General features: G+C 42.4%; 1 protein-coding gene across 1 annotated transcript in view; it reads left to right on the forward strand.

Moving 5' to 3' along the window:
- LOC135915865 (phosducin-like protein) overlaps positions 1-18,616 on the forward strand; it is a 33,616-nt gene that overhangs the window by 612 nt on the left and 14,388 nt on the right. Inside the window, exons 2-4 of the mRNA XM_065449052.2 lie at positions 8,569-8,694; positions 10,910-11,031; positions 18,331-18,436. Coding sequence (XP_065305124.1) covers positions 8,569-8,694; positions 10,910-11,031; positions 18,331-18,436 — 354 coding nt within the window. The remainder of the gene's footprint in view (positions 1-8,568; positions 8,695-10,909; positions 11,032-18,330; positions 18,437-18,616) is intronic.

The following is an 18,616-nucleotide window of genomic DNA, read 5'->3' on the forward strand; positions in this document are numbered from 1 at the left end:
ACAGCCAGTGTAATCAAGCAGGCACTAGTACCTAGGTAGTTGCTGTTCGCCTTGGCCTTTCGTAGGTTGTATGGAGTCGACGCTTTTATGATTTTTCGCTCAGTTCCCCGAACAATAGGTCTCCTTAATTGGAATGGATTGAAACGGTTGCGATCGTTCTGAGTCCCGTGTTTTGCGTAAAGATACTAAAGCATATTAGTCGACTGCTTTTAGCAGCATCTGCAGGATTGGCGTTACTTGTCCAACTTATACAATAACGAATCATAGAAGCAGTCGCATTATTGTTTCTATAGCAGCCACTATGTCAAATTTTTAATGTTGTAATACATATTGCTTTTAGATTTCTTTGTGACTTATTGCAAGCTCGTTTGGAAACAGTTACCACCACCAGGAATAATTGTGTGCGCCATATATTTTGCGGCAAAGTGTATGGTGCGCAACACTGTCATGTCAAGACGATGGGGATCTTCCGGGTGTGATGTGCGCTTATGACGTAAGAGGTTGGAAATTTAGGCAAAATGCCTATTTTTTCCCCATGTACTTATTGTGTCTATTTAATGCATTAAGGCAAACTGTGGGTATAGAAACATTTTAGTAGCACTCTTATGGTGGTTATAAATGCCTCTTTTGATGTTGGTGCCTATATTGGATTTTGAAAGTCCAAAAAATGCCCATTTCCGTCTTTTGGCTTACCTTTATGTTGTTTGTAATGTAACCACCCTCTGAGTAACTTGGCTAAAGGTAGCCGAATATTACCAGAATCACTTTGCTTGCGTAAAGGCTGTTGTTAACAGCTTTGTGGCAGGTGAGAGCATCGCTGTGAAGACTGAAACTGCGCTATGTGGCAATACACTTGAAGGTGACTTAATGTACTTATGTGCTCACTTCATGTTTTTACCTTACATCATCAAGAAACTCGAATGCGGGGAGCAACTGTGACCTGGAGTGTAGGGCTTATTTTGGACATTCAAGCCACCATCCCTAATGAACCTGTTGCTGACAGAGTTAGTTGCAGAGTACAGTCCATCTCAGACACACACTGAAAGAACTGTCGAAGGTTCTGACCAGCAAATATTCTTTAATTCCAGAGGGCATTGGATCATCGAATGTTACGAAGTACAAATATGTGCTCCTAATTTTGGTGGAGGTTGAGCATTCCTTTTCTGGAGGCACCGCATAAAACCCAAAAATCTTGAGAAGGTGCTTGCTTGTCACTCCCTTCACAACCTTTTTCATGGTGTCCAGTCTCACTAAACTTCAGGTAAATCTTGTAACCTACACAATTTTTCTCATTCCATTTTATTGAGAAAATGAAGTGAATTTCTCAAAAGAGGGGTTTAGTGGGCTGTGTCCCTTAAAAAAACCAGAATTTATCCCCAGATGCACAGTTCTTATAGCAAATTTTTCTGATCCCGCATCTCGGATACAAGTTCTTATTAATTGAGCCTATATATGCCTAAAGGACAGTATTTGTTGCCTTAAGTGGCAGCTTTAGTGCCTGTTATAGGTGCCTAAAACAGCATTCTTTAGTGCCTAAACATTCAGTTGCTAATGATGACATTGTTTTGGTTATGGACAGTCAAAAAGATATTTAGCTTCTAATTTTGATGACCTGGAGTTCTTTAACATGCACGTCAAACCCTAGAATTTAATTGAATTTTTTATTCAGCTCCTAGCGGATATTTGCAGGGAGGAGTGCGACAATGGAAGGACCTCATGGTATCTAATGATGGCCTATGATGGTACGACCACGTTACAGGGAAACAAAATACTGAGGGTTGAAGTTGCAAATACTTTAGAGTAAGACAGGAGAAAATACTCAAAGTGGAAGCCAAGAGGAACACAGCTATAATGAAATATAGAGTGCTATGAGAGCACAACAGGTATCAGGTGTGGAGAAAGGGGTTGTGATTCGTGGACTTATGCATGAAAACTCGGTATTATATTTAAAATCCAAATTGCTGTCGTGACTACAGGTTAATCGAAAGGCTGTGGGAAGGCTAGCTTTAGATGTGCACAGAAGAACTAATAAAGAGGCTGTGCAGGGAGACATGGCATGGGAACCCTTGAAATATGGGAGGCTCGCAGAAAAAAAAAAAGAAGCTTTGAGAAACAACTGAGCCATATGAAAAAAATATAGATTGGTGGCTAGGGTTACTTAGGTATCTACTATGTATAAAAATCCATTGACTCATAATGGAGAAAAAGACGCAGGAAACTGACCAGTAAGTGTAGCATTAAGAGCTTGGGCAGCAGTAGGGAGGAGGTGGTTAAATGAAGCGTTAGAGATAGGCATGAGGGACAAGCCAGTGATGGAAATATATCAAACGGCGAAGAATCAAATCGAAACATAAAAGCTTTACAATAATTAAAGTGGCTGTGCGCTACTCTTCTGACATGTCTCTGAACATGGTGTCAGTACATGTATAATGTGCCCGAATAGTGCAGAAGCCATTGAGCATGTTTTATTAGTATGTTGCAATATTCATCTGTAGATAGATGAGGGTGTAATAACCCTGTCCAAGGCCTTGGTCTGTAAGGATAATAGTTTAAAGCTTAATGAATGGGCAGTGGAAAATAGCAGAAGGCAGCAAGAGTATTGGTGGTGTAAAGGTTTGGAATACACACAATGAAAAGACAGTACCTTTATGAGCAGTAAATTTATTTTTGACAATAATCTATGGATCTTAAGAGTCGTTAATAAATGCAGCAGTAGTTTGAAAATAATGGCCTCGATGGCATCAGCCACCAGCTTGTTTCAAAGGGGTGCTTACAATATTCGTTGGCCTTTGTGCCACCAAACCACATACGTCATCATAATATCCATCCATTCTATTTGCCCACTAATCCATGCATGCATACCGTCTTCCCTTCTCATTTGTTCATGCTTTTAATAGCAGCACAGCATTCAACAGGTCTCAGAGGTAGGAGAACTGTATATACTGCAATGAGGGCACAATTACCTTGACTTGATACAGTACGTATATGTTAGGGCCGATGCATGATAATGATTTTCCCTTCCCACAGAGTGAAAACAAGTAGCTTAAAGTGTGCTGGCTTCACCTTACCGTCTTGCACCCCAGTTAAACCAGCCTTCCAGAAGTCGGAAGTGCTGAGGTGTCTTAAATTGCAGTCTTTATGAAAAGAAGTCGGATGCCTCTTTGCTAACCATCTAGGTTTGCGAACTTCAAAATCAACTTTTGCTTTAAGCAATTTTTGCACAGGGTTAGACCAAGGGGCTGTGACATTGAGCAGGAGCGTTATGTGAACAAGCTGTCGTTTGGATTTGGTAGTTTACTGTCCACTGTGTGCATCACATCAGTGATGTTAACTATTGGCTTCCATTGCACAGCAATACCTCTTAGTAGTGAAGGTGTGAAGTCCAGTGAAAATGTTCACTGTATTAGTGCCTTTGCTTATAGAGGCAGTTGATGCTTTTTTTCAATTTATGCCCTGAGGAAGGTTGTCTAAAACCAATCAGAAACATCCGATTTTGGGTGAGGTAACTGAAGACACAGCACTACATAAAGAGCAAGAAAATACAAAAGATTAACCTGTAAAAGGGCTGAATTCCTGCTAATACACATATATACATGTAACATGGTAATCGAAAAATAAACACACACACAGTAAAACCTGCAGCGTACCAAAGAAACATAAACGCATTCAATTGACGACCCCCAAATGAAAACAAACTTGTAGTTTGTTAGTGTTGAAATGGCTTTGCTGACTTCAAAAATCTGAAGTAATAATTTCTTTACATTGCTTTCATGAGGTCTTCACAGAAATAGCTTCAGTAGTGCAAATGTACATGACTGTGCTCTTTTAAATGTATGCACCACAGAACAGTAGTAGTACTAGTACCATATGTATGCATCTTGACCACACATTGTTGCGGTAGAAGCCCATAAACCAAATATAAAGGAGTTCTCGTTACCTAATCAAATTTCAATTTCCTTTATCTTCCTTTCCATGAAAGGAATCAGCATTCGCTAAAAACTACTACATTTATCAGATTGATGAGGTGAATGCCCCCTTGACACAACTTGCAACAGACCGTTTACGGACACTTGTGTGTGTAAAGGTACAATGGTAAAGGGAGAGAGGTGCAATAAAATAAACAAAACCTAATTACAACCATGTACAAATAATATGCACATATACAAATGTACAAATACACACACACACACACACACACACACACACACACACATATACAATATGTACGTACACATATGTACAAATAATATGCACATATGCATACAAAACAGATACAAATGGAGCCACTATTGAAACATGTACAGGTTTATCCTCTTCTCGGACCTGCATTTCACCTGCTAACAAATTTTTCGCTCAGAGCAAGACGCGCCTGCACGATGTAGAACTTTCTCAAAGGTTATCGTTGATTCTATCTGTTGTGTCTGTTGTTGCCGAAGCTGGTGTAATCTGATTGTATACACGACCCAAAGTGTGTAGTATTTTCTGGAAGGCACGCATGTACCAGCAGTTACGCCGGAACCTTCGACGAGTCATGTATAAAAACCGATGCGCTTGACCCGCAGCTCAGATTTTCGTCGGTCACCGACCTTACTCGCCACTATCATTGTCCCTCAGTGTTACTCGTTTTGCCGGGGACAAGTTCGCCCAATAAAGAGTTAGTTACGTGATTCACAGTTGTTACTGCTTTTTTCTTCACCGTCGGTACAATGTGACAATATTTTAAGTGCTCTATTTCCATTGCACATGTGCCATGAGGACACTTATAATGAAGCCTCCGCACAAACCTTTGCAGTAAGGACACCAAGAAGAAAAGCCACCCATTCATTGAACATATGTGTCACAGACATGTGTCTTCCAAGCAAGAAAAAAAGTAGTTGTAGACACAGCAGTAGTTGAACAAGAATGGTCGCATTGCACCAATGTTCCGACAACGGGACTTGTCTTCCTCAGGGCAGCAGCTGCAGATATTTGTCTTTTGGCTTATGTATTGTCATCGTTGTTACATCAATACTTTTATTGTAAAGTTCATTCAGCAGAGTAGCAAGCCGATGATGTAACATTTGTTACGTGTGTCTGCTAGATGTGTGGATATGGCCACCAATTCAGAAAAGGAGAATGCAATAGGCGAGTCTGGTTACTGTCACATGCATGAAGTTATAAAAGGCTGTTGATATGATGGGGGGAAGCTTGTGTAGTATTTATAGAGATCATCTGTATTTGCATGTCTGCCAAGGAAGTTCTTTTCCACTGAGAGTCTTCATCTCGTTTACTCTGCACTGCAGAAAATTTTGTATATGGTTAAACATATACTGACACAGATTTTCTTGTCTTGCTTTCTTTCCATGGTACGGAGCTTCCTCGAGCATGCGACAGATCGCTGTCATATCACCTCTTAATGTGACTATCTAAGGATGCATGTCAAGTGAAGTTCTGCTTTGAATTTGTTGGTTAACTTGGTGTGCGATTGAACAATTGGTGGAGTTTTGTGGTGCAAGGGTGTCTACGGTCGAGGAGCATCAAGAGTTGAATGTATTGAGCGGATTCCCATGCTACACACAGAAATCGTTGGTGGTAGTCACATGACATCGCAGACCACTAACATGTAAGTTGGTCGCCTCTATGTGATGGTTGCAGGCCACACCATAACAGAAGCTGAGGGTGTCATGTACTCGACGGATAACAGGGGAGATAAAGTGAGGGCACTCCATCTTATGAGAAGTCACAGCGGAAGACCAAGCTTAATCATAATCGAATGTGGGGAAGTGCAGGGTAAAGGAGCAAAAAAAAAAAGAAAAATGGCTGATGTGGTGGCAATGCCCAGCTTTTGACGGAACGGTCACGGTGCACCGACTGCACCGGGCTGACCAACCTATGCTACAGCATACTTTCATATCACGTCACTGCTGCCACCTCAGATTTATATGGTGTAACAAGGAAGCCTGCTGAACATAACATACGCCATGAAGCATTGCACCCCTTGTCACACTGACCTCATTTATTATATAATTGAATGAATTCTGGGATTTTACGTGCCAGTTTTGATTTTATGTGCCAAATTTGATTATGAGGCATGCTGTAATGGGGGACTCCGGATTAATTTTGATCACCGGGGGGTCTTTAACGTGCCTTCAATGTACGGGACACGGGCGTTTTTGCTTTTCGCTCCCATCGAAATGTGGCCACAGCAGCCGGGGTTTGATCCCTCATCCTCGGCTTAGCAGTGCTACACCATAGTCGCTAAGCTACCACAGTAGGTTAATATATAATTAATTTGTTTTTACATTTGGTATATTGCAGCGCCATGTCTTGATCATGTAGTTGGTGGGGTGCTAAAAAGCTCATCTGCCATGCTTTGAGTGCACATTATAGAACAGTAAGTACAGCAAGTTTCTTTTATAACCCTAGGTAGTAAGGAATAGCATGCGTCCAGAGCAAATAGCTCTCTCGTAGCATTAAAGCCATTCAACAGCACTGCTTGTTTCATTGTTTTGGACTGCTCTCACAATGCCAGTGTCAACCAAATGAGATCATATCTAGATCTACCTTATCTTTTCTTTTGCATCGTCAAGGCTTCTGGCTTTGTGCCCATTTCATAAAATTTATTATCTCAACCTTCTCTTTGGCACTTACCTCTTTCTCTAGCCATCATGCATTTCCTCAAGTAAAGACTACCAGCACAAAGCAGAAGTGCCAAACAGTCACATTAGCTGTACTCGTGCTCTTTCATCCTGAACTGTCATTAAGTGGTACTGCCTTTTCCCTTTGTTGCATTCAAAACCATTGTCTACATTTTCAAAGCTGGCCTCTGGAATCACTGTAAAACCACACTAAGGAGCAGTATTGAGTTAATCTGTATTTTCAAATTACAATTCTGCAATAGCAAAACACACACTCCTGCTACTATAGGATACTTGGCAAGCCAGAAAGTACACAAAACTGAAGGCTGGGTGGTGACATTGCCGTGAAGTTTGTGAGTTGACAGCGTTAACTTTGGTCTAGTTAATTATTAGCAAGATTATTAGCAAGAAAAGGACTAAATTGCATTCTAAAAGAAGCACGAGAGACAGAGAGAGAGAAAGGATGCATAGAAAGGCAGGGAGGTTAACCAGTGGTAGTTTTGGTTGGCTACCCCCTGCACTGGGAGAAGGAGTAGGGGGATAAAAATAGAAAGAGAGCGGACTGGGAGAGAGAGGGAGAGAGACAAGGAAAAAAGAAAACTGCATGCACTATAGAGCAGCAGGGAGCGGTGTTCTTAAAGTCTTGTGAAGGCCTGTAGACCACTTGAAGCAAAAACTCAGCCTAAAAAGTTTGGAAAAATGTTTCTGGTGCCAAGGTGTTAAAAATGTGAAAACAATTTGGAATCTATGACATCGCCTTTGTACCAGCACACCGAGATCCTGGCATGAAATTCGAGAAAGGGAAATTTCGTGTTCATTCTCTCCAGTAACGAAAACGCTTTTTTACACCAATTTGGTGAAAATGAAGTTTTGAATGAATGCCTTAGCAGTCCATTCAAGTAACTCTAGCTCATTGCCCATGCAGACATATGTGCTCATATATATATTTTTAGAGGAATACTGGTGGAAAAATATTGTGTATTATATTACCTTATTAATGCAACCAGTTCAAGATGTGCACGAGGTGTGACACGGCTTCAGATGGGAAAGAAGGAGACCATTCAGGTCACTGAAACTTCATGTGGTGGTCTCGTAGCATCAGATACCACTGTCACATACTTGTACACTATGGCCGTGCTGCTAAATGTCCGGTTCGTTCGACACGCAATGGGACAAGAGGCGAGAGCGAGTTCCCACGGGTTTCTCAGAGAAAACAATGATTGGAACGGCCACTTTGGCAGCTTTTGGCAACATGGCCACTGTATGGCTTTCAACTGCTGCACCAAGTGGACTGGCGCATTCTTGCGTTGTTTGTGATACCATGTGGGCCCAACCTCTGCTTTCAGTGAGTTGAATAAGTCTCCTTTATTTACATACACCTGAAGCTGCATTTCACTTGATGCATGTTTTGAACAGGTCGCATAAGATGCGCTGTAATTAATTATTTGTGGCACTGTTCACAAATTGATGCTTCGACCGCGCTGTAATTCATGGATCCCACAGCTACCTAAAAAGCGAGAAAAAAAGGGGTGGGGACATACACACAAACATTTTGTGTCAGTACTCCTTGAATGTGCTTCCTCCTCCTCTCCTGGACACTTCTTCCTCTGACCCCTGTATTCATCAATGCAACTTAAGTCGAAGCCCATGCTTGACTTGATTTAGATGACGCCTGGTGTTAACGTGCCCAAAGACGCTCACTGCGTTTCCTTCGGCTCGTTCACGATAGGCGTCACTTAGATGAAGTCAAGCGTGGGCTTCAACTTAAATTGCATTTCTGAATACGGGGGTGAGTGTAAACAAATACGTAAGTAAACAAGTGGAGGGCCTACTCCGAGCACTGCGAAGGTGGCACGAGCATTGTGGCATTGTGTTTGTTTACGTCACTCTTTTTAGCTGTTGTGGTGGCAACCCTATTGGGGAGGCCAACAGTTCCCATTTGACTGTGCAGACGGGACCCAAAGGTGTGCTGAAGGACTGGCAGCGCTATCAGCAGCTGCAGAACGAGCGGCGAGAGGAACAGGAACGGGAGCGGCTGCAGCTCATCAAGAAGCTGTCACTCACCTGCCGCTCCGAGGTAGGCGCCTCCTGCTCATGGCTTCGGCTCGAAGACGGCTTGAATGCATTGTGGAGCAGCATGCACGAAAAAAAGAGTTGGGCTGAATGAGAGAAAGAGCAATATTGCCCAGAAAATCTGCTTTTTATTAATATTATTTCATTATTATTTTTCATTTATATTTAATTTCGTTATTATTCATTATTTCAAGGCCCTCTGTGAGGGGGTGGCAAACAACATGGACTTACCATTCAAATAAAGATATACCATGCCTTTATTAGATGATAAATGGAAAATGTACCACCGTATGCACAAAACACATGTTAATGAGAATAAGAGAGACAATGAGAGAGAGATGGAAATAAAAATTGCACTTAAAGGCCAAGTGCAGCTAAACTTCACTTTGGCTGAATGATAACTATTAAAAGCAATGTTGGCATAGCTGCAGGGCTGGTAATTATCTAACTTTCTTATTAAGAGCCTTTAAGTAGCACACAGGGAAATGGCGCTCTACGTATATCATGCAGTTGCCAATAATGCCTCCAAGATTTATGGCATGCCATGGGCGCCACCAAATCTGGGAGTTCATGCCCAGGTACTGCACTGGTCTTCAGTGTTCTGAGTTCTGCATTTCTGGCGAGTGGCAATGGTGACATTTTCTGGAGTTTCGGTGTCAGACATCTATTTTTACTAGCTTTTCTTGGTGCAACTATCATACATTTGTCTAATGTAAGATTTTGCAAGGAGGCTGCTGTATCTTTATTTTATCTGAATGTAGGCTAGGTCACCTAAAAATTTAATCTAGGCTATAAACATGACCTAACATTTTATTGCAGCTGGCCTTTACGCGTGAAGTTATATGTTAACCGTATCTTAGGGTATCACCTTAAAGGCCTACTGCAATGAAATTTTGTAACCCGTAAAAAACCTAATTTCGGACAGTGTAGACATAAGGGAGCTTCTGTGCACCGTTTTACATTTGAAATACGAGTAGATGCATCATAAGAAGCTTGCAAAAACAGTCGCTTCTAGCATTGAATTTGAAAGTAAAATTCTACCCTTAACGCTCTTTGAAAGGGTCGCATGATGTAAAACACGGCTCCTCCACCTGACCTCCTGGATTATGCAATGTCCACAGCTGCTTGTGGAGGAGCATATGTGAGGGAGGTAAGACTTCTGCCTCGTTGCGACATGCAATGGACGGCTGCTTGCAGTTGAAGAGAAGATGCCACACATCTTGTTACTAATTGTATTGTAAACAAGTACATACTATTTAAAAGCTAGGAACACAGTTTGCAGGGAGCTGCACACAAAATGTCCCGACTTACACCCCTCATTTTTCTCAGTGCTGTTTCATCAGACAAGGTCGAAGTCTATCATTCTGTCAATTTATGGTGTCAAATAGCCAGGTAAATATTTCAAAATGTTGGTGTCGCCTGGTGAAGTAACTGGCGGGATAATTATGCAACCCACACTTGTTCAGTTATAAAACGGTTTCATCAGTTCAAATGAAAGTGCACCGATGCTCTTACTTGTATGTGTGATGTTACAAAGCATAAGCCTTTCCGTATACTTGCTATCATTACTGAGCGTGTGGGTAAGCAGTAGCCTTCCATACAGAATTTAGTGCTGCCAGTTCAAAACGGAAGTTGTGTATTAGACCAAGAATGATTAGCAATTTACTTGGAAATTCAGTGTTCCCTGATAACGATGTGTCCTTCCATTATCTTTTGGAAATTTGTGCCAGCACTCTTCACATTGCCCGTGTATCATTTGGTGTTGCTAGTTAAAGACAAGAGGTGGGTTATGGCACCAGGAGTCTTGTTATTTTGCTCGGAGCCTATTTTGTATACATATTGTATTTCCAGTTTAACTGGGTCTGCTTCTAGTAAAGTTGTTTGCAAAGTGCTCTTCTCTAATGGACGTTTGTATTAGCACTCTTCGTGTTGCCAGGGGCTGAATGACTAGCTCAGCAGTGTGCATAACTAAGTTAGACATTACTTAATTCTTGCAGTGTACAGGAAACATGGAAACTCGCAGAACATGAATTACACTGCATATCTAATAATGCAACAATGTTAATATGTTCAGATTCTTCTTCATTCCATGTCGTTGCAGGTTATTGCATACTGTGTTCTAATTTGTTACAGCTGCTCCAAGTAGGCACTGCAGGTCTTGTTACAGTATCGAGCAGTGGCAATTGCTTGTGGTGACATTTATTCCCTGCCACACGCAGCTTGATGCTGAGAAGTCAAAGTCAAAGAAGGAAGAGGAAGTGCCACAGGAAGAGGACGACGACTTCCTGCGCGAGTACATGCGCAAACGGATGGAGGAGATGATGGCCGAGATAAATGCCAGGTGACGCACTTTTTCAGTGCTTGCTGGGTGCATGTGCCAACGTGTCTCTCCTTTTTTTTTTTTTGGTCCTTTTCTCTGCATTGTGTTCCCAGGTATTCTTTGCCACCTTGCATCTCCAAATGGAAGAACCAACTCAAAAAGAAAGATAAGGCTTAGAGTAAAAGATAATGTGATTTCATGGTCCTTCTTCATGGCTGAGCTTTCACCCGCCATGGTGGCTCAATTGTTATGGCATTCCGTTGCCGAGGACGAGGCTGTGGAGTTGACTCCTGGGAACGACAGCAGCATTCCTATGCGAAGACGAGTCAGGTTTAGCTGCTTGTTAAAGAAGGGGGAAAGTGTTAGGGGTAATGTTAATAGACAGGATGACAGTGGTCTTGATTAAAGAGCGAACGGGGTTAGGCACTATTCTAGTTGACATATAGAAAAAAAAAATGGAGCTTGGCAGGCCGTGTAATTTGTAAAGCAGGTAACCGGTGGTCTACTAGAGTTGCAGAATGGGTGCCAATTGGAGGGAAGCACAGTTGAGGACAGCAGAGAATTAGGTTGAGTGATGAGATTAGGAAATTTGTTGGCATAAGATGGGGTAAGCTTGGTGCAGGACGGGTAATTGGAGATCGCTGGGAGAGGCCTTCTTCCTGCAGCGGACACAAAGATAAGTTGATGGTGGCGGTGCTAAAGAACTCTAGGTGGTGCAAATTAATCTGGAGCTCTCCACTACAGTGTCCTTTGTAGACAACTTTGCATCTATTGGCCATTAAAACCCAATACTAGTTAATGTTATTTAATCACTTACCTTTCGTTGCTTAACTGATCTTACACGTTATCGCACCCTCGCATGTATGCGTGCATGTGCATGTGGCTGTGAGAGTGCATCTATATTGTATCTAAGCAATAGGGGACATTTAGGGAGTCTATTTAGTAATGTTATCAGCTTGTGTTTGTCACCTTCCACACAAGCATTTTATCTTCGCACATTGAACTTATTAATGACCTGTAATGAGCTACAGTGCTTTCATTTCTATTCGAACATGAGTGGTTGTTTTTTCATCGGCTTTATTTGGCAGTGGTCTCACATTGTTATAATTCATGTGTTAAAGGAGTTGAATGTTGAACTGAATGCATCACACGGGCTGAGGACTCGCACCAGGCATGTGGTATTTTGTTTATTTCAGATGCTATAGAGCGTTTGATGTGTATGGCTAACATTTTTGGGCGACTGGCATGCGTGCTGTTCTCGCGTTGTCAGGAGAAAATCAAAGCTGCTGCTGCAACCAATAGCTTTGGTTTTGCCATAGGGAAGGGACAAGGAGGGTAGGGCAGGGAGGTTTAACAAGATCAGGCCTGCTTCACTACCCTACACTTGGGGAAGAAGGCAAGAACAATACGAAAAGGGTTGGTCAGCGTGCACCCTCCCGTGGAGCAACTTTCTCTGACACAGTCGTAGGGGGTCGTATAGGCCGGTCACCTTTAAAAATCACGATGAGGTTTTTGGGGTCCTTATGCACGCAAGAATACTTCAGTCACATTCCTAGGATCCTTTTTTGAGAGGAGTCTGTCATCTAAGTAGCTGAGACATTTGTGCATGTGAAAGATATTTACATTCGAAAGAAGGAAAGGAGAAGATCAGAGATATCTTACACTACCATAAAAAGTTGAGGTTTGTGTCATGGCAGTGGTGCTTTGTTCATGCTTCACTAACATCTGTGGCTGCATAGGTTATCAGGGTGTCTACCAACCGGGAAAACCGAGAAAACCGGGAATTTTTAGGGATTTTGAGTAGTCTGAAAAAACTCAGGGAAAACTCAGGGAATTTTCGCCTCATTCAGGGAAAATTAGCGGTAATATTGTTGGAAGGGTCGAAAGTCGCGGTAATGCTGGCTCGAGTAACAAACAGACAGGAATCGTAATGAATCGCTTTTGACGCCCTGTCGTAGGCTGGAGGAGTTTGCAGTGTAGAGTCGACGACTGACTTTCCAGATTCCGGATAATTTGGACGGCTTCGCGGCACCACCGCGTAACCCATAGAGTCAATGTATCAGAACATCTGAGATTTCGGATGCAAGAACCCGTCGTCTGATTTTCCGGACTTTTTGCCGTGACCGCAGGTCCAAAACGGCATTAATCAAAGCCACCAGCGCTACTGTTTTGATTACCTCACTGCTTCGAACCGGGGCTCTCGCACGCAGGTCTGCTGGCAGCCGTAGCCACCACTGCAGCAACGCTATAACTAGCTGCTTCGACGTTCGCTATTGAGCTTCTTGCCATTGGGGGGCCGTGCTTTTCATTGAAAGAATTCGCTGCTGTCAGCAATGGCACCGACTGCGCCTTGGCGGTCCTCGCGATTGGCTAAAAAGCTTGGAAAGCACGGTGCGTTGCATATTACCGGTTCCCGAAAGTCAGCTTCACCTCTTTACAGAAATGTTACTTGAAGTATACGCAAAAAGTATTGCAGTGAAGCATAACAAGCGTGTGAAGGGGCTATTTCCACGGGACACAATATGTGTTCCTTAATTCTACACGCATGCATCTGGTATCCCCTGTTACACTATGAGCACCGATATGCCTAATACGTGTACCGACAGGCCTTCAGAGCGTTTTTGAATGTGCCTGTGGCAGTTTGAGCCCTTAAGGGCAGTAAATGACATGCATTTATTTTTTCCAACTGGCCGATTTTTCAGACGTTTTCGCGGCCCCTAGGGAGTTCGAAAAATCGGACGTGGACTGTGCAACTGACCAAGAAGATGCTTCAAATGCTCGGGGGGTGAACGAATGGCGGAAGGAGGACAAGAACAGAACCTACGCATTGAGGAATGAACGGGAAAGGAAGCGTGCTGCCGCCATTTTGAAGGAGTTTGAGCTAAAAAAAAAGTTTTGCCTGATGCCGAAGCGCAGGTGTTCCTCATCCAAACGAAAATAAACTCTTTAAAGCAGTGAAACATAACACTGAGGCGTTGTGCGTGGGCTGAGAGTATGTCAGGACAGTTGAGGTTGACTTACGAGCTGTTGAGAGAGAATCTCAATTGTGACAAAGTTCGGGCCTCATACCGCTAAGCTTGCTATCAGTTAATAGAAATTGCTCATATTAGAAAATATTTTCTTCTTTATGCATCTCCTTTTTATTCATATTTGAGGATGCTGGCATATGTCAGACTTGATTTGCAATTTCTTTTGAAGACATCTAATTTGCTGTGAATTTTACTAACCCCTCCTTTCTATTCTCTTTCTCAATAACATAAACACTGCTCCTTAGTATTCAAATTGGATTAAGTCGGGTTTTTAAAAAAAAAAAAAAATTTTAATGTTTACTAAAGAGTGACAGCATCGGGCGACGTGGTTTCAGCCCGTCTTGACATAAAACAGTTTTGCGTCACTCGGGGAATTTTGCAAGGGCACTCAGGGAAAACCTGGAAAACTAAGGGAATTTGGAAATGTCAGCTTGGTAGACACCCTGGTTATGTCTGATTACTTCAGTTTGGGTACTCTTCATTTGCACATTTCTACTGAAGTCTTATTAGGATGCTGGTTCACAATATGTTAGCCAGAGAGGCTGTTATGAGGAAATGCAAGTACAATTATTTGCATTCTGTTGCACAGAAAGCTGAATTTATTGAAAGGTGCAATTTACTGAACTCTTCTGCTGCAAGTATGACTTTCTATAAATGTGGTTCGTCTGTGTACAGCAACACTTTGACAAAAGTTAAACCTTGATATAACGAAGTCGGGAAAATCGGCCGTCGGTAAAATCAAGTTTGCTTCATTCTATTGAAATTTCATTCTGTAATTTGACCTTTTATGCACATAAGTACAGCCGCCAATCGATTTTTCTTACATGGAAAGGGGTTGTTGAATTTTCCAAATTATCGGGCAGTCAAAGAAAGCAAATTTGAATGAGAATATAATTCATTTTGATAAATTTGTAAGTTGGCAACGAATAATACAGTTTCATGCCACGTGTGTCAACGACATCTTCTCGGTGGTAGGAATTACATAAACGAAGCTAGCCATGCTTTTGCATGCACTTCAGCCCCACAGCTGATAGCGTCGCCAGCATTGGGATGACGCTATCAGGAAAAGTGCCGGCAGCGGGGAGTGAAGGCTTCGTCTGCCTCTTGTTCCAACGGGTCACTGAAAACTGAGATTACGCAACCTTACAGCTTACATGATGCTACGCCGTCTCGGCACGCCCACTCTTGGCACACTGGTAGATCACCTCTAAAGCAGGGTGCGTGGCTGTGTACGCGCTCAGCCGCGCTTACAGCCATGCGTCACCACGGCTGAGATGCACATCAACTTACCCCCAGTCTGCCCTGCCACCCCGCGCCCGCTTGATCGCATTACCGTGAGCTCGCGTGGGTAAAGCCACCATCTTTCTTGTCTCACCCTCGCACACATGCACTCACACTTAAAGTGCACAGTGCGCAGGGTGCAATCGGATCTTGTCGCACTTGGAATTTATACAGAACAAGAATTTATACGGAACATGATGTGGCTCCACTTTAGCGGTCACTCTTATTGCGCGGCGCGCGATTTGAGAGCTGCATTTGCAAACAGCCACTTGTAATTCAATCATTTGGTCATCTGCGTCCGGGGTAGTTTCCATTTATTGTCTCGGCATACAAACACACTTCATTATATTGAGGTTCTATGATTTTCTATGGATAGCAGGTTATGAAAAGTTAAATACTTTGTTATATCAAGGATTTCGTTATATAGAAGTTTGTTATATCGAGGTTTAACTGTATAAATATGTGCAGGTGTAATGTCTATTACCGTATTTACTCTCATAATGATCGCACTTTTCTGTCAGAAAAATTAATGCAAAATCAGGGGTGCGATCATTACGTGGGTTAAATTTTCCACGAAAAGAAAAAAAAACATTTTTTCGTCCCGCATTTGCTGCGGGACACCGAAACAAAAATGGCGGCTGGCGGAGCTAGCCGAACGTGCCGAACGCGATTTTTTTTCTTCTCGTGAGTACATTGCGTGCATTGAAACAGTTTCTTCCGTATCAGTAATGAATAATACAGTTAATATCAGCAAGTTTGCAGCAATAACGTAGCCATGTCCACTTTGAGGGGACAGAAACAAAGAGGGTGCTTAGCTGCCAGTGACATATAAACACATGACTGGCATGCTGCGGAAACTGCGGCATCTGTCTTCACTACTATCCTAACACGGCACATTTCTGCTACGGGTGGATGAATATCTTAGCTATGAATATCTTAGGATGAATATCTTAGGATGAATATCTTAGGATGAATATCTTAGCTATGTTACAAGCATCGGCGTATGAATAGGGTACACCGCTAATGTATCAGTGTAAACGTGGCTACTATCGTTGCCGCTCGCAATTTGTTGCGTGCCCATGAGTGCAGATGAGAAGAATCGAAAGGCACCTTTTTTGTTGTTGTTGACCACACACATAAGAAAGGCAAGTTTGGTTGCAGCTTTCTTTTTAGTCATGGAAGTGCAGAAAGTGATCGAAGTAATGAAATTAGGCATCTACTGAAGAATGTTTGGTGCATGCAGACCGCTTGATTTGTCTTGAAGAATCGTTTGCGTAGCATTCGACAGATAGTAAGCGCAATCAATATTAGCTAGACTTGGCACACGACATATCGCTGTGGCAAGTTCGGGGTGCGATCATTACACGGGAAATAAAAAAAAAATCGAATTTTGACGACAAAATTCAGGGGTGCGATCATTATGCGAGTAAATATAGTAAAAACAAATTAAAGGGTCTCTTAACATTTCTATTAAGAGGTGAACGGTGAAGGCATACTCTTCTTCCTCTTATCATTCACCTCTTCCTCTTTGCCTCTTCTCTTTCTCTTTCTTTTAGTCATTACTGCTCGCTACTAAGCATATTTAGTCATTTGTAATCAATTGTGGTCATTACAAGCCGTCATTAGACATGTTGTTGATAACTTAGTCATTAGTAGTCATTACAAGTTATTTCCGTCATTATTAGTCGTTACAATTTGTCTTTAGACATATTGGTCATTTTGTAGTCATTACTAGTCATTACAAGTCATTAGTAGTCGTTTTTGTCATTACTACTCATTACTAGACATTTCTAGTCATTTCAAATAAATTGTGGTCATTACAAGCCGCTGTGAGACATATTGGTCACTTTGGAGTCATTAGTAGTCATTATTAACCTCTACCAATCTGTATTATAACGTTATCATTCACTAACTGTCACTATCAATCATTTTTCATTCTTTAATCTATCTTTAATCTGTCGTCATATGGCGTGATGACGCTTCGACCGACACTCCGGCGGTCACGTCTGCTGACACAAACTTCACCATGAGCCTAGAAAGGCTTTTGCCTTAAAACCTGCCCTGCCCTACGAATAATGTACTGTAATGCACAGTAGGCTCCGTGTAGGCTCTGTATAATTGTTTACAGAGCCTGCAGTGCCACTGCCTCACGCTCTGTTGCTAAGATATGAAACGCACTGCAAACACAGATTACACATGTACTACATGTGGTGAAGCAACAAAGTGGACCTGGTAGCATGGGTCGACAGCATTCCGATTTTTGTGGTCACTTCCATCTCGGGGAGTGAGAATGGTGGAATTTTGTCCAGTTTCAGGCTTTCTGTGGCACATCCACTGGGTTTTACTGCACAAATTTTGCATTTGGTCTTCTGCACCTTACAATGGCCTGCGTTTTTATTCCAATTACTTCATAAGATGGTTCCGTGTTTGCTGGTGCTTCATTTCACTCAAAAGGTGGGCATTATTCAACAAAACACTTTCCATTTTTGCTTGCCTGGTTTGCTTAGAGAAGATTAAGTACCATTGTTGCATGGCTTCTGAAGAGTCATGGACTGGTTTTACTGCCTGTCAGGAACTAAAGGTCTCGACAAAGCATGCAGGCAGCGTTGCACAGCAGTGAATTGAACAATGTGAGCCAAAAAATGTGATCTTGCTTGTGAAAACGTACTTGAAGTTCAAGGAAGGCTGGAACAGCAGTAAGCTCAAAATATGCTTTTCAGAGTTCAGAATAAAAATGGAGGTTGCTATACACTGAGGAGAAAGGTCTTTATAGTGGGTAACATTTCATTGCATTTGGTTCCTAATGTGGTCTTTGGGGAGAAGCTGGGCCCAGGCTATTAATTAAGAGCCTATTATGTTAGGGCATCTCCCAATTAGCTGTACTTGGGTGGCCGTGACTCATATTATCGATTGACATTCATAGTGGGATCATTATTGCAGTGATGACGATAAGAGTATGCTTTATGTGAGAGAAGCATTGTGAATCTGAGCTGTGGTGCATTTTGTGCAGGCCGAAGTTTGGCCACTTAGTTCGTCTCGAGAACGGCCAAGCATTCCTGGATGCTGTGGACCGGGAAAAGTCTGGCGTCACCGTCATCGTGCACATTTATGCTCAGGTAGTTTGTCTCAGTACAATCCAACTTATGCAGCGACATTTTAGAAGAGTAAATTTAAACCCAAGGATTCCCTTTCTTTGGTGCCTGGGTACCCTTTAAATGGAAGACGCAGGACGCTGAACGATGTGACAAGGGTATTCACACAACAGTTGTCCTCGTTGCATCTTTCCGAGTCCCATG

The sequence above is a fragment of the Dermacentor albipictus genome, chromosome 3, assembly GCF_038994185.2.
Source record: "Dermacentor albipictus isolate Rhodes 1998 colony chromosome 3, USDA_Dalb.pri_finalv2, whole genome shotgun sequence".
Classification (NCBI taxonomy): Eukaryota; Metazoa; Arthropoda; class Arachnida; order Ixodida; family Ixodidae; genus Dermacentor; species Dermacentor albipictus.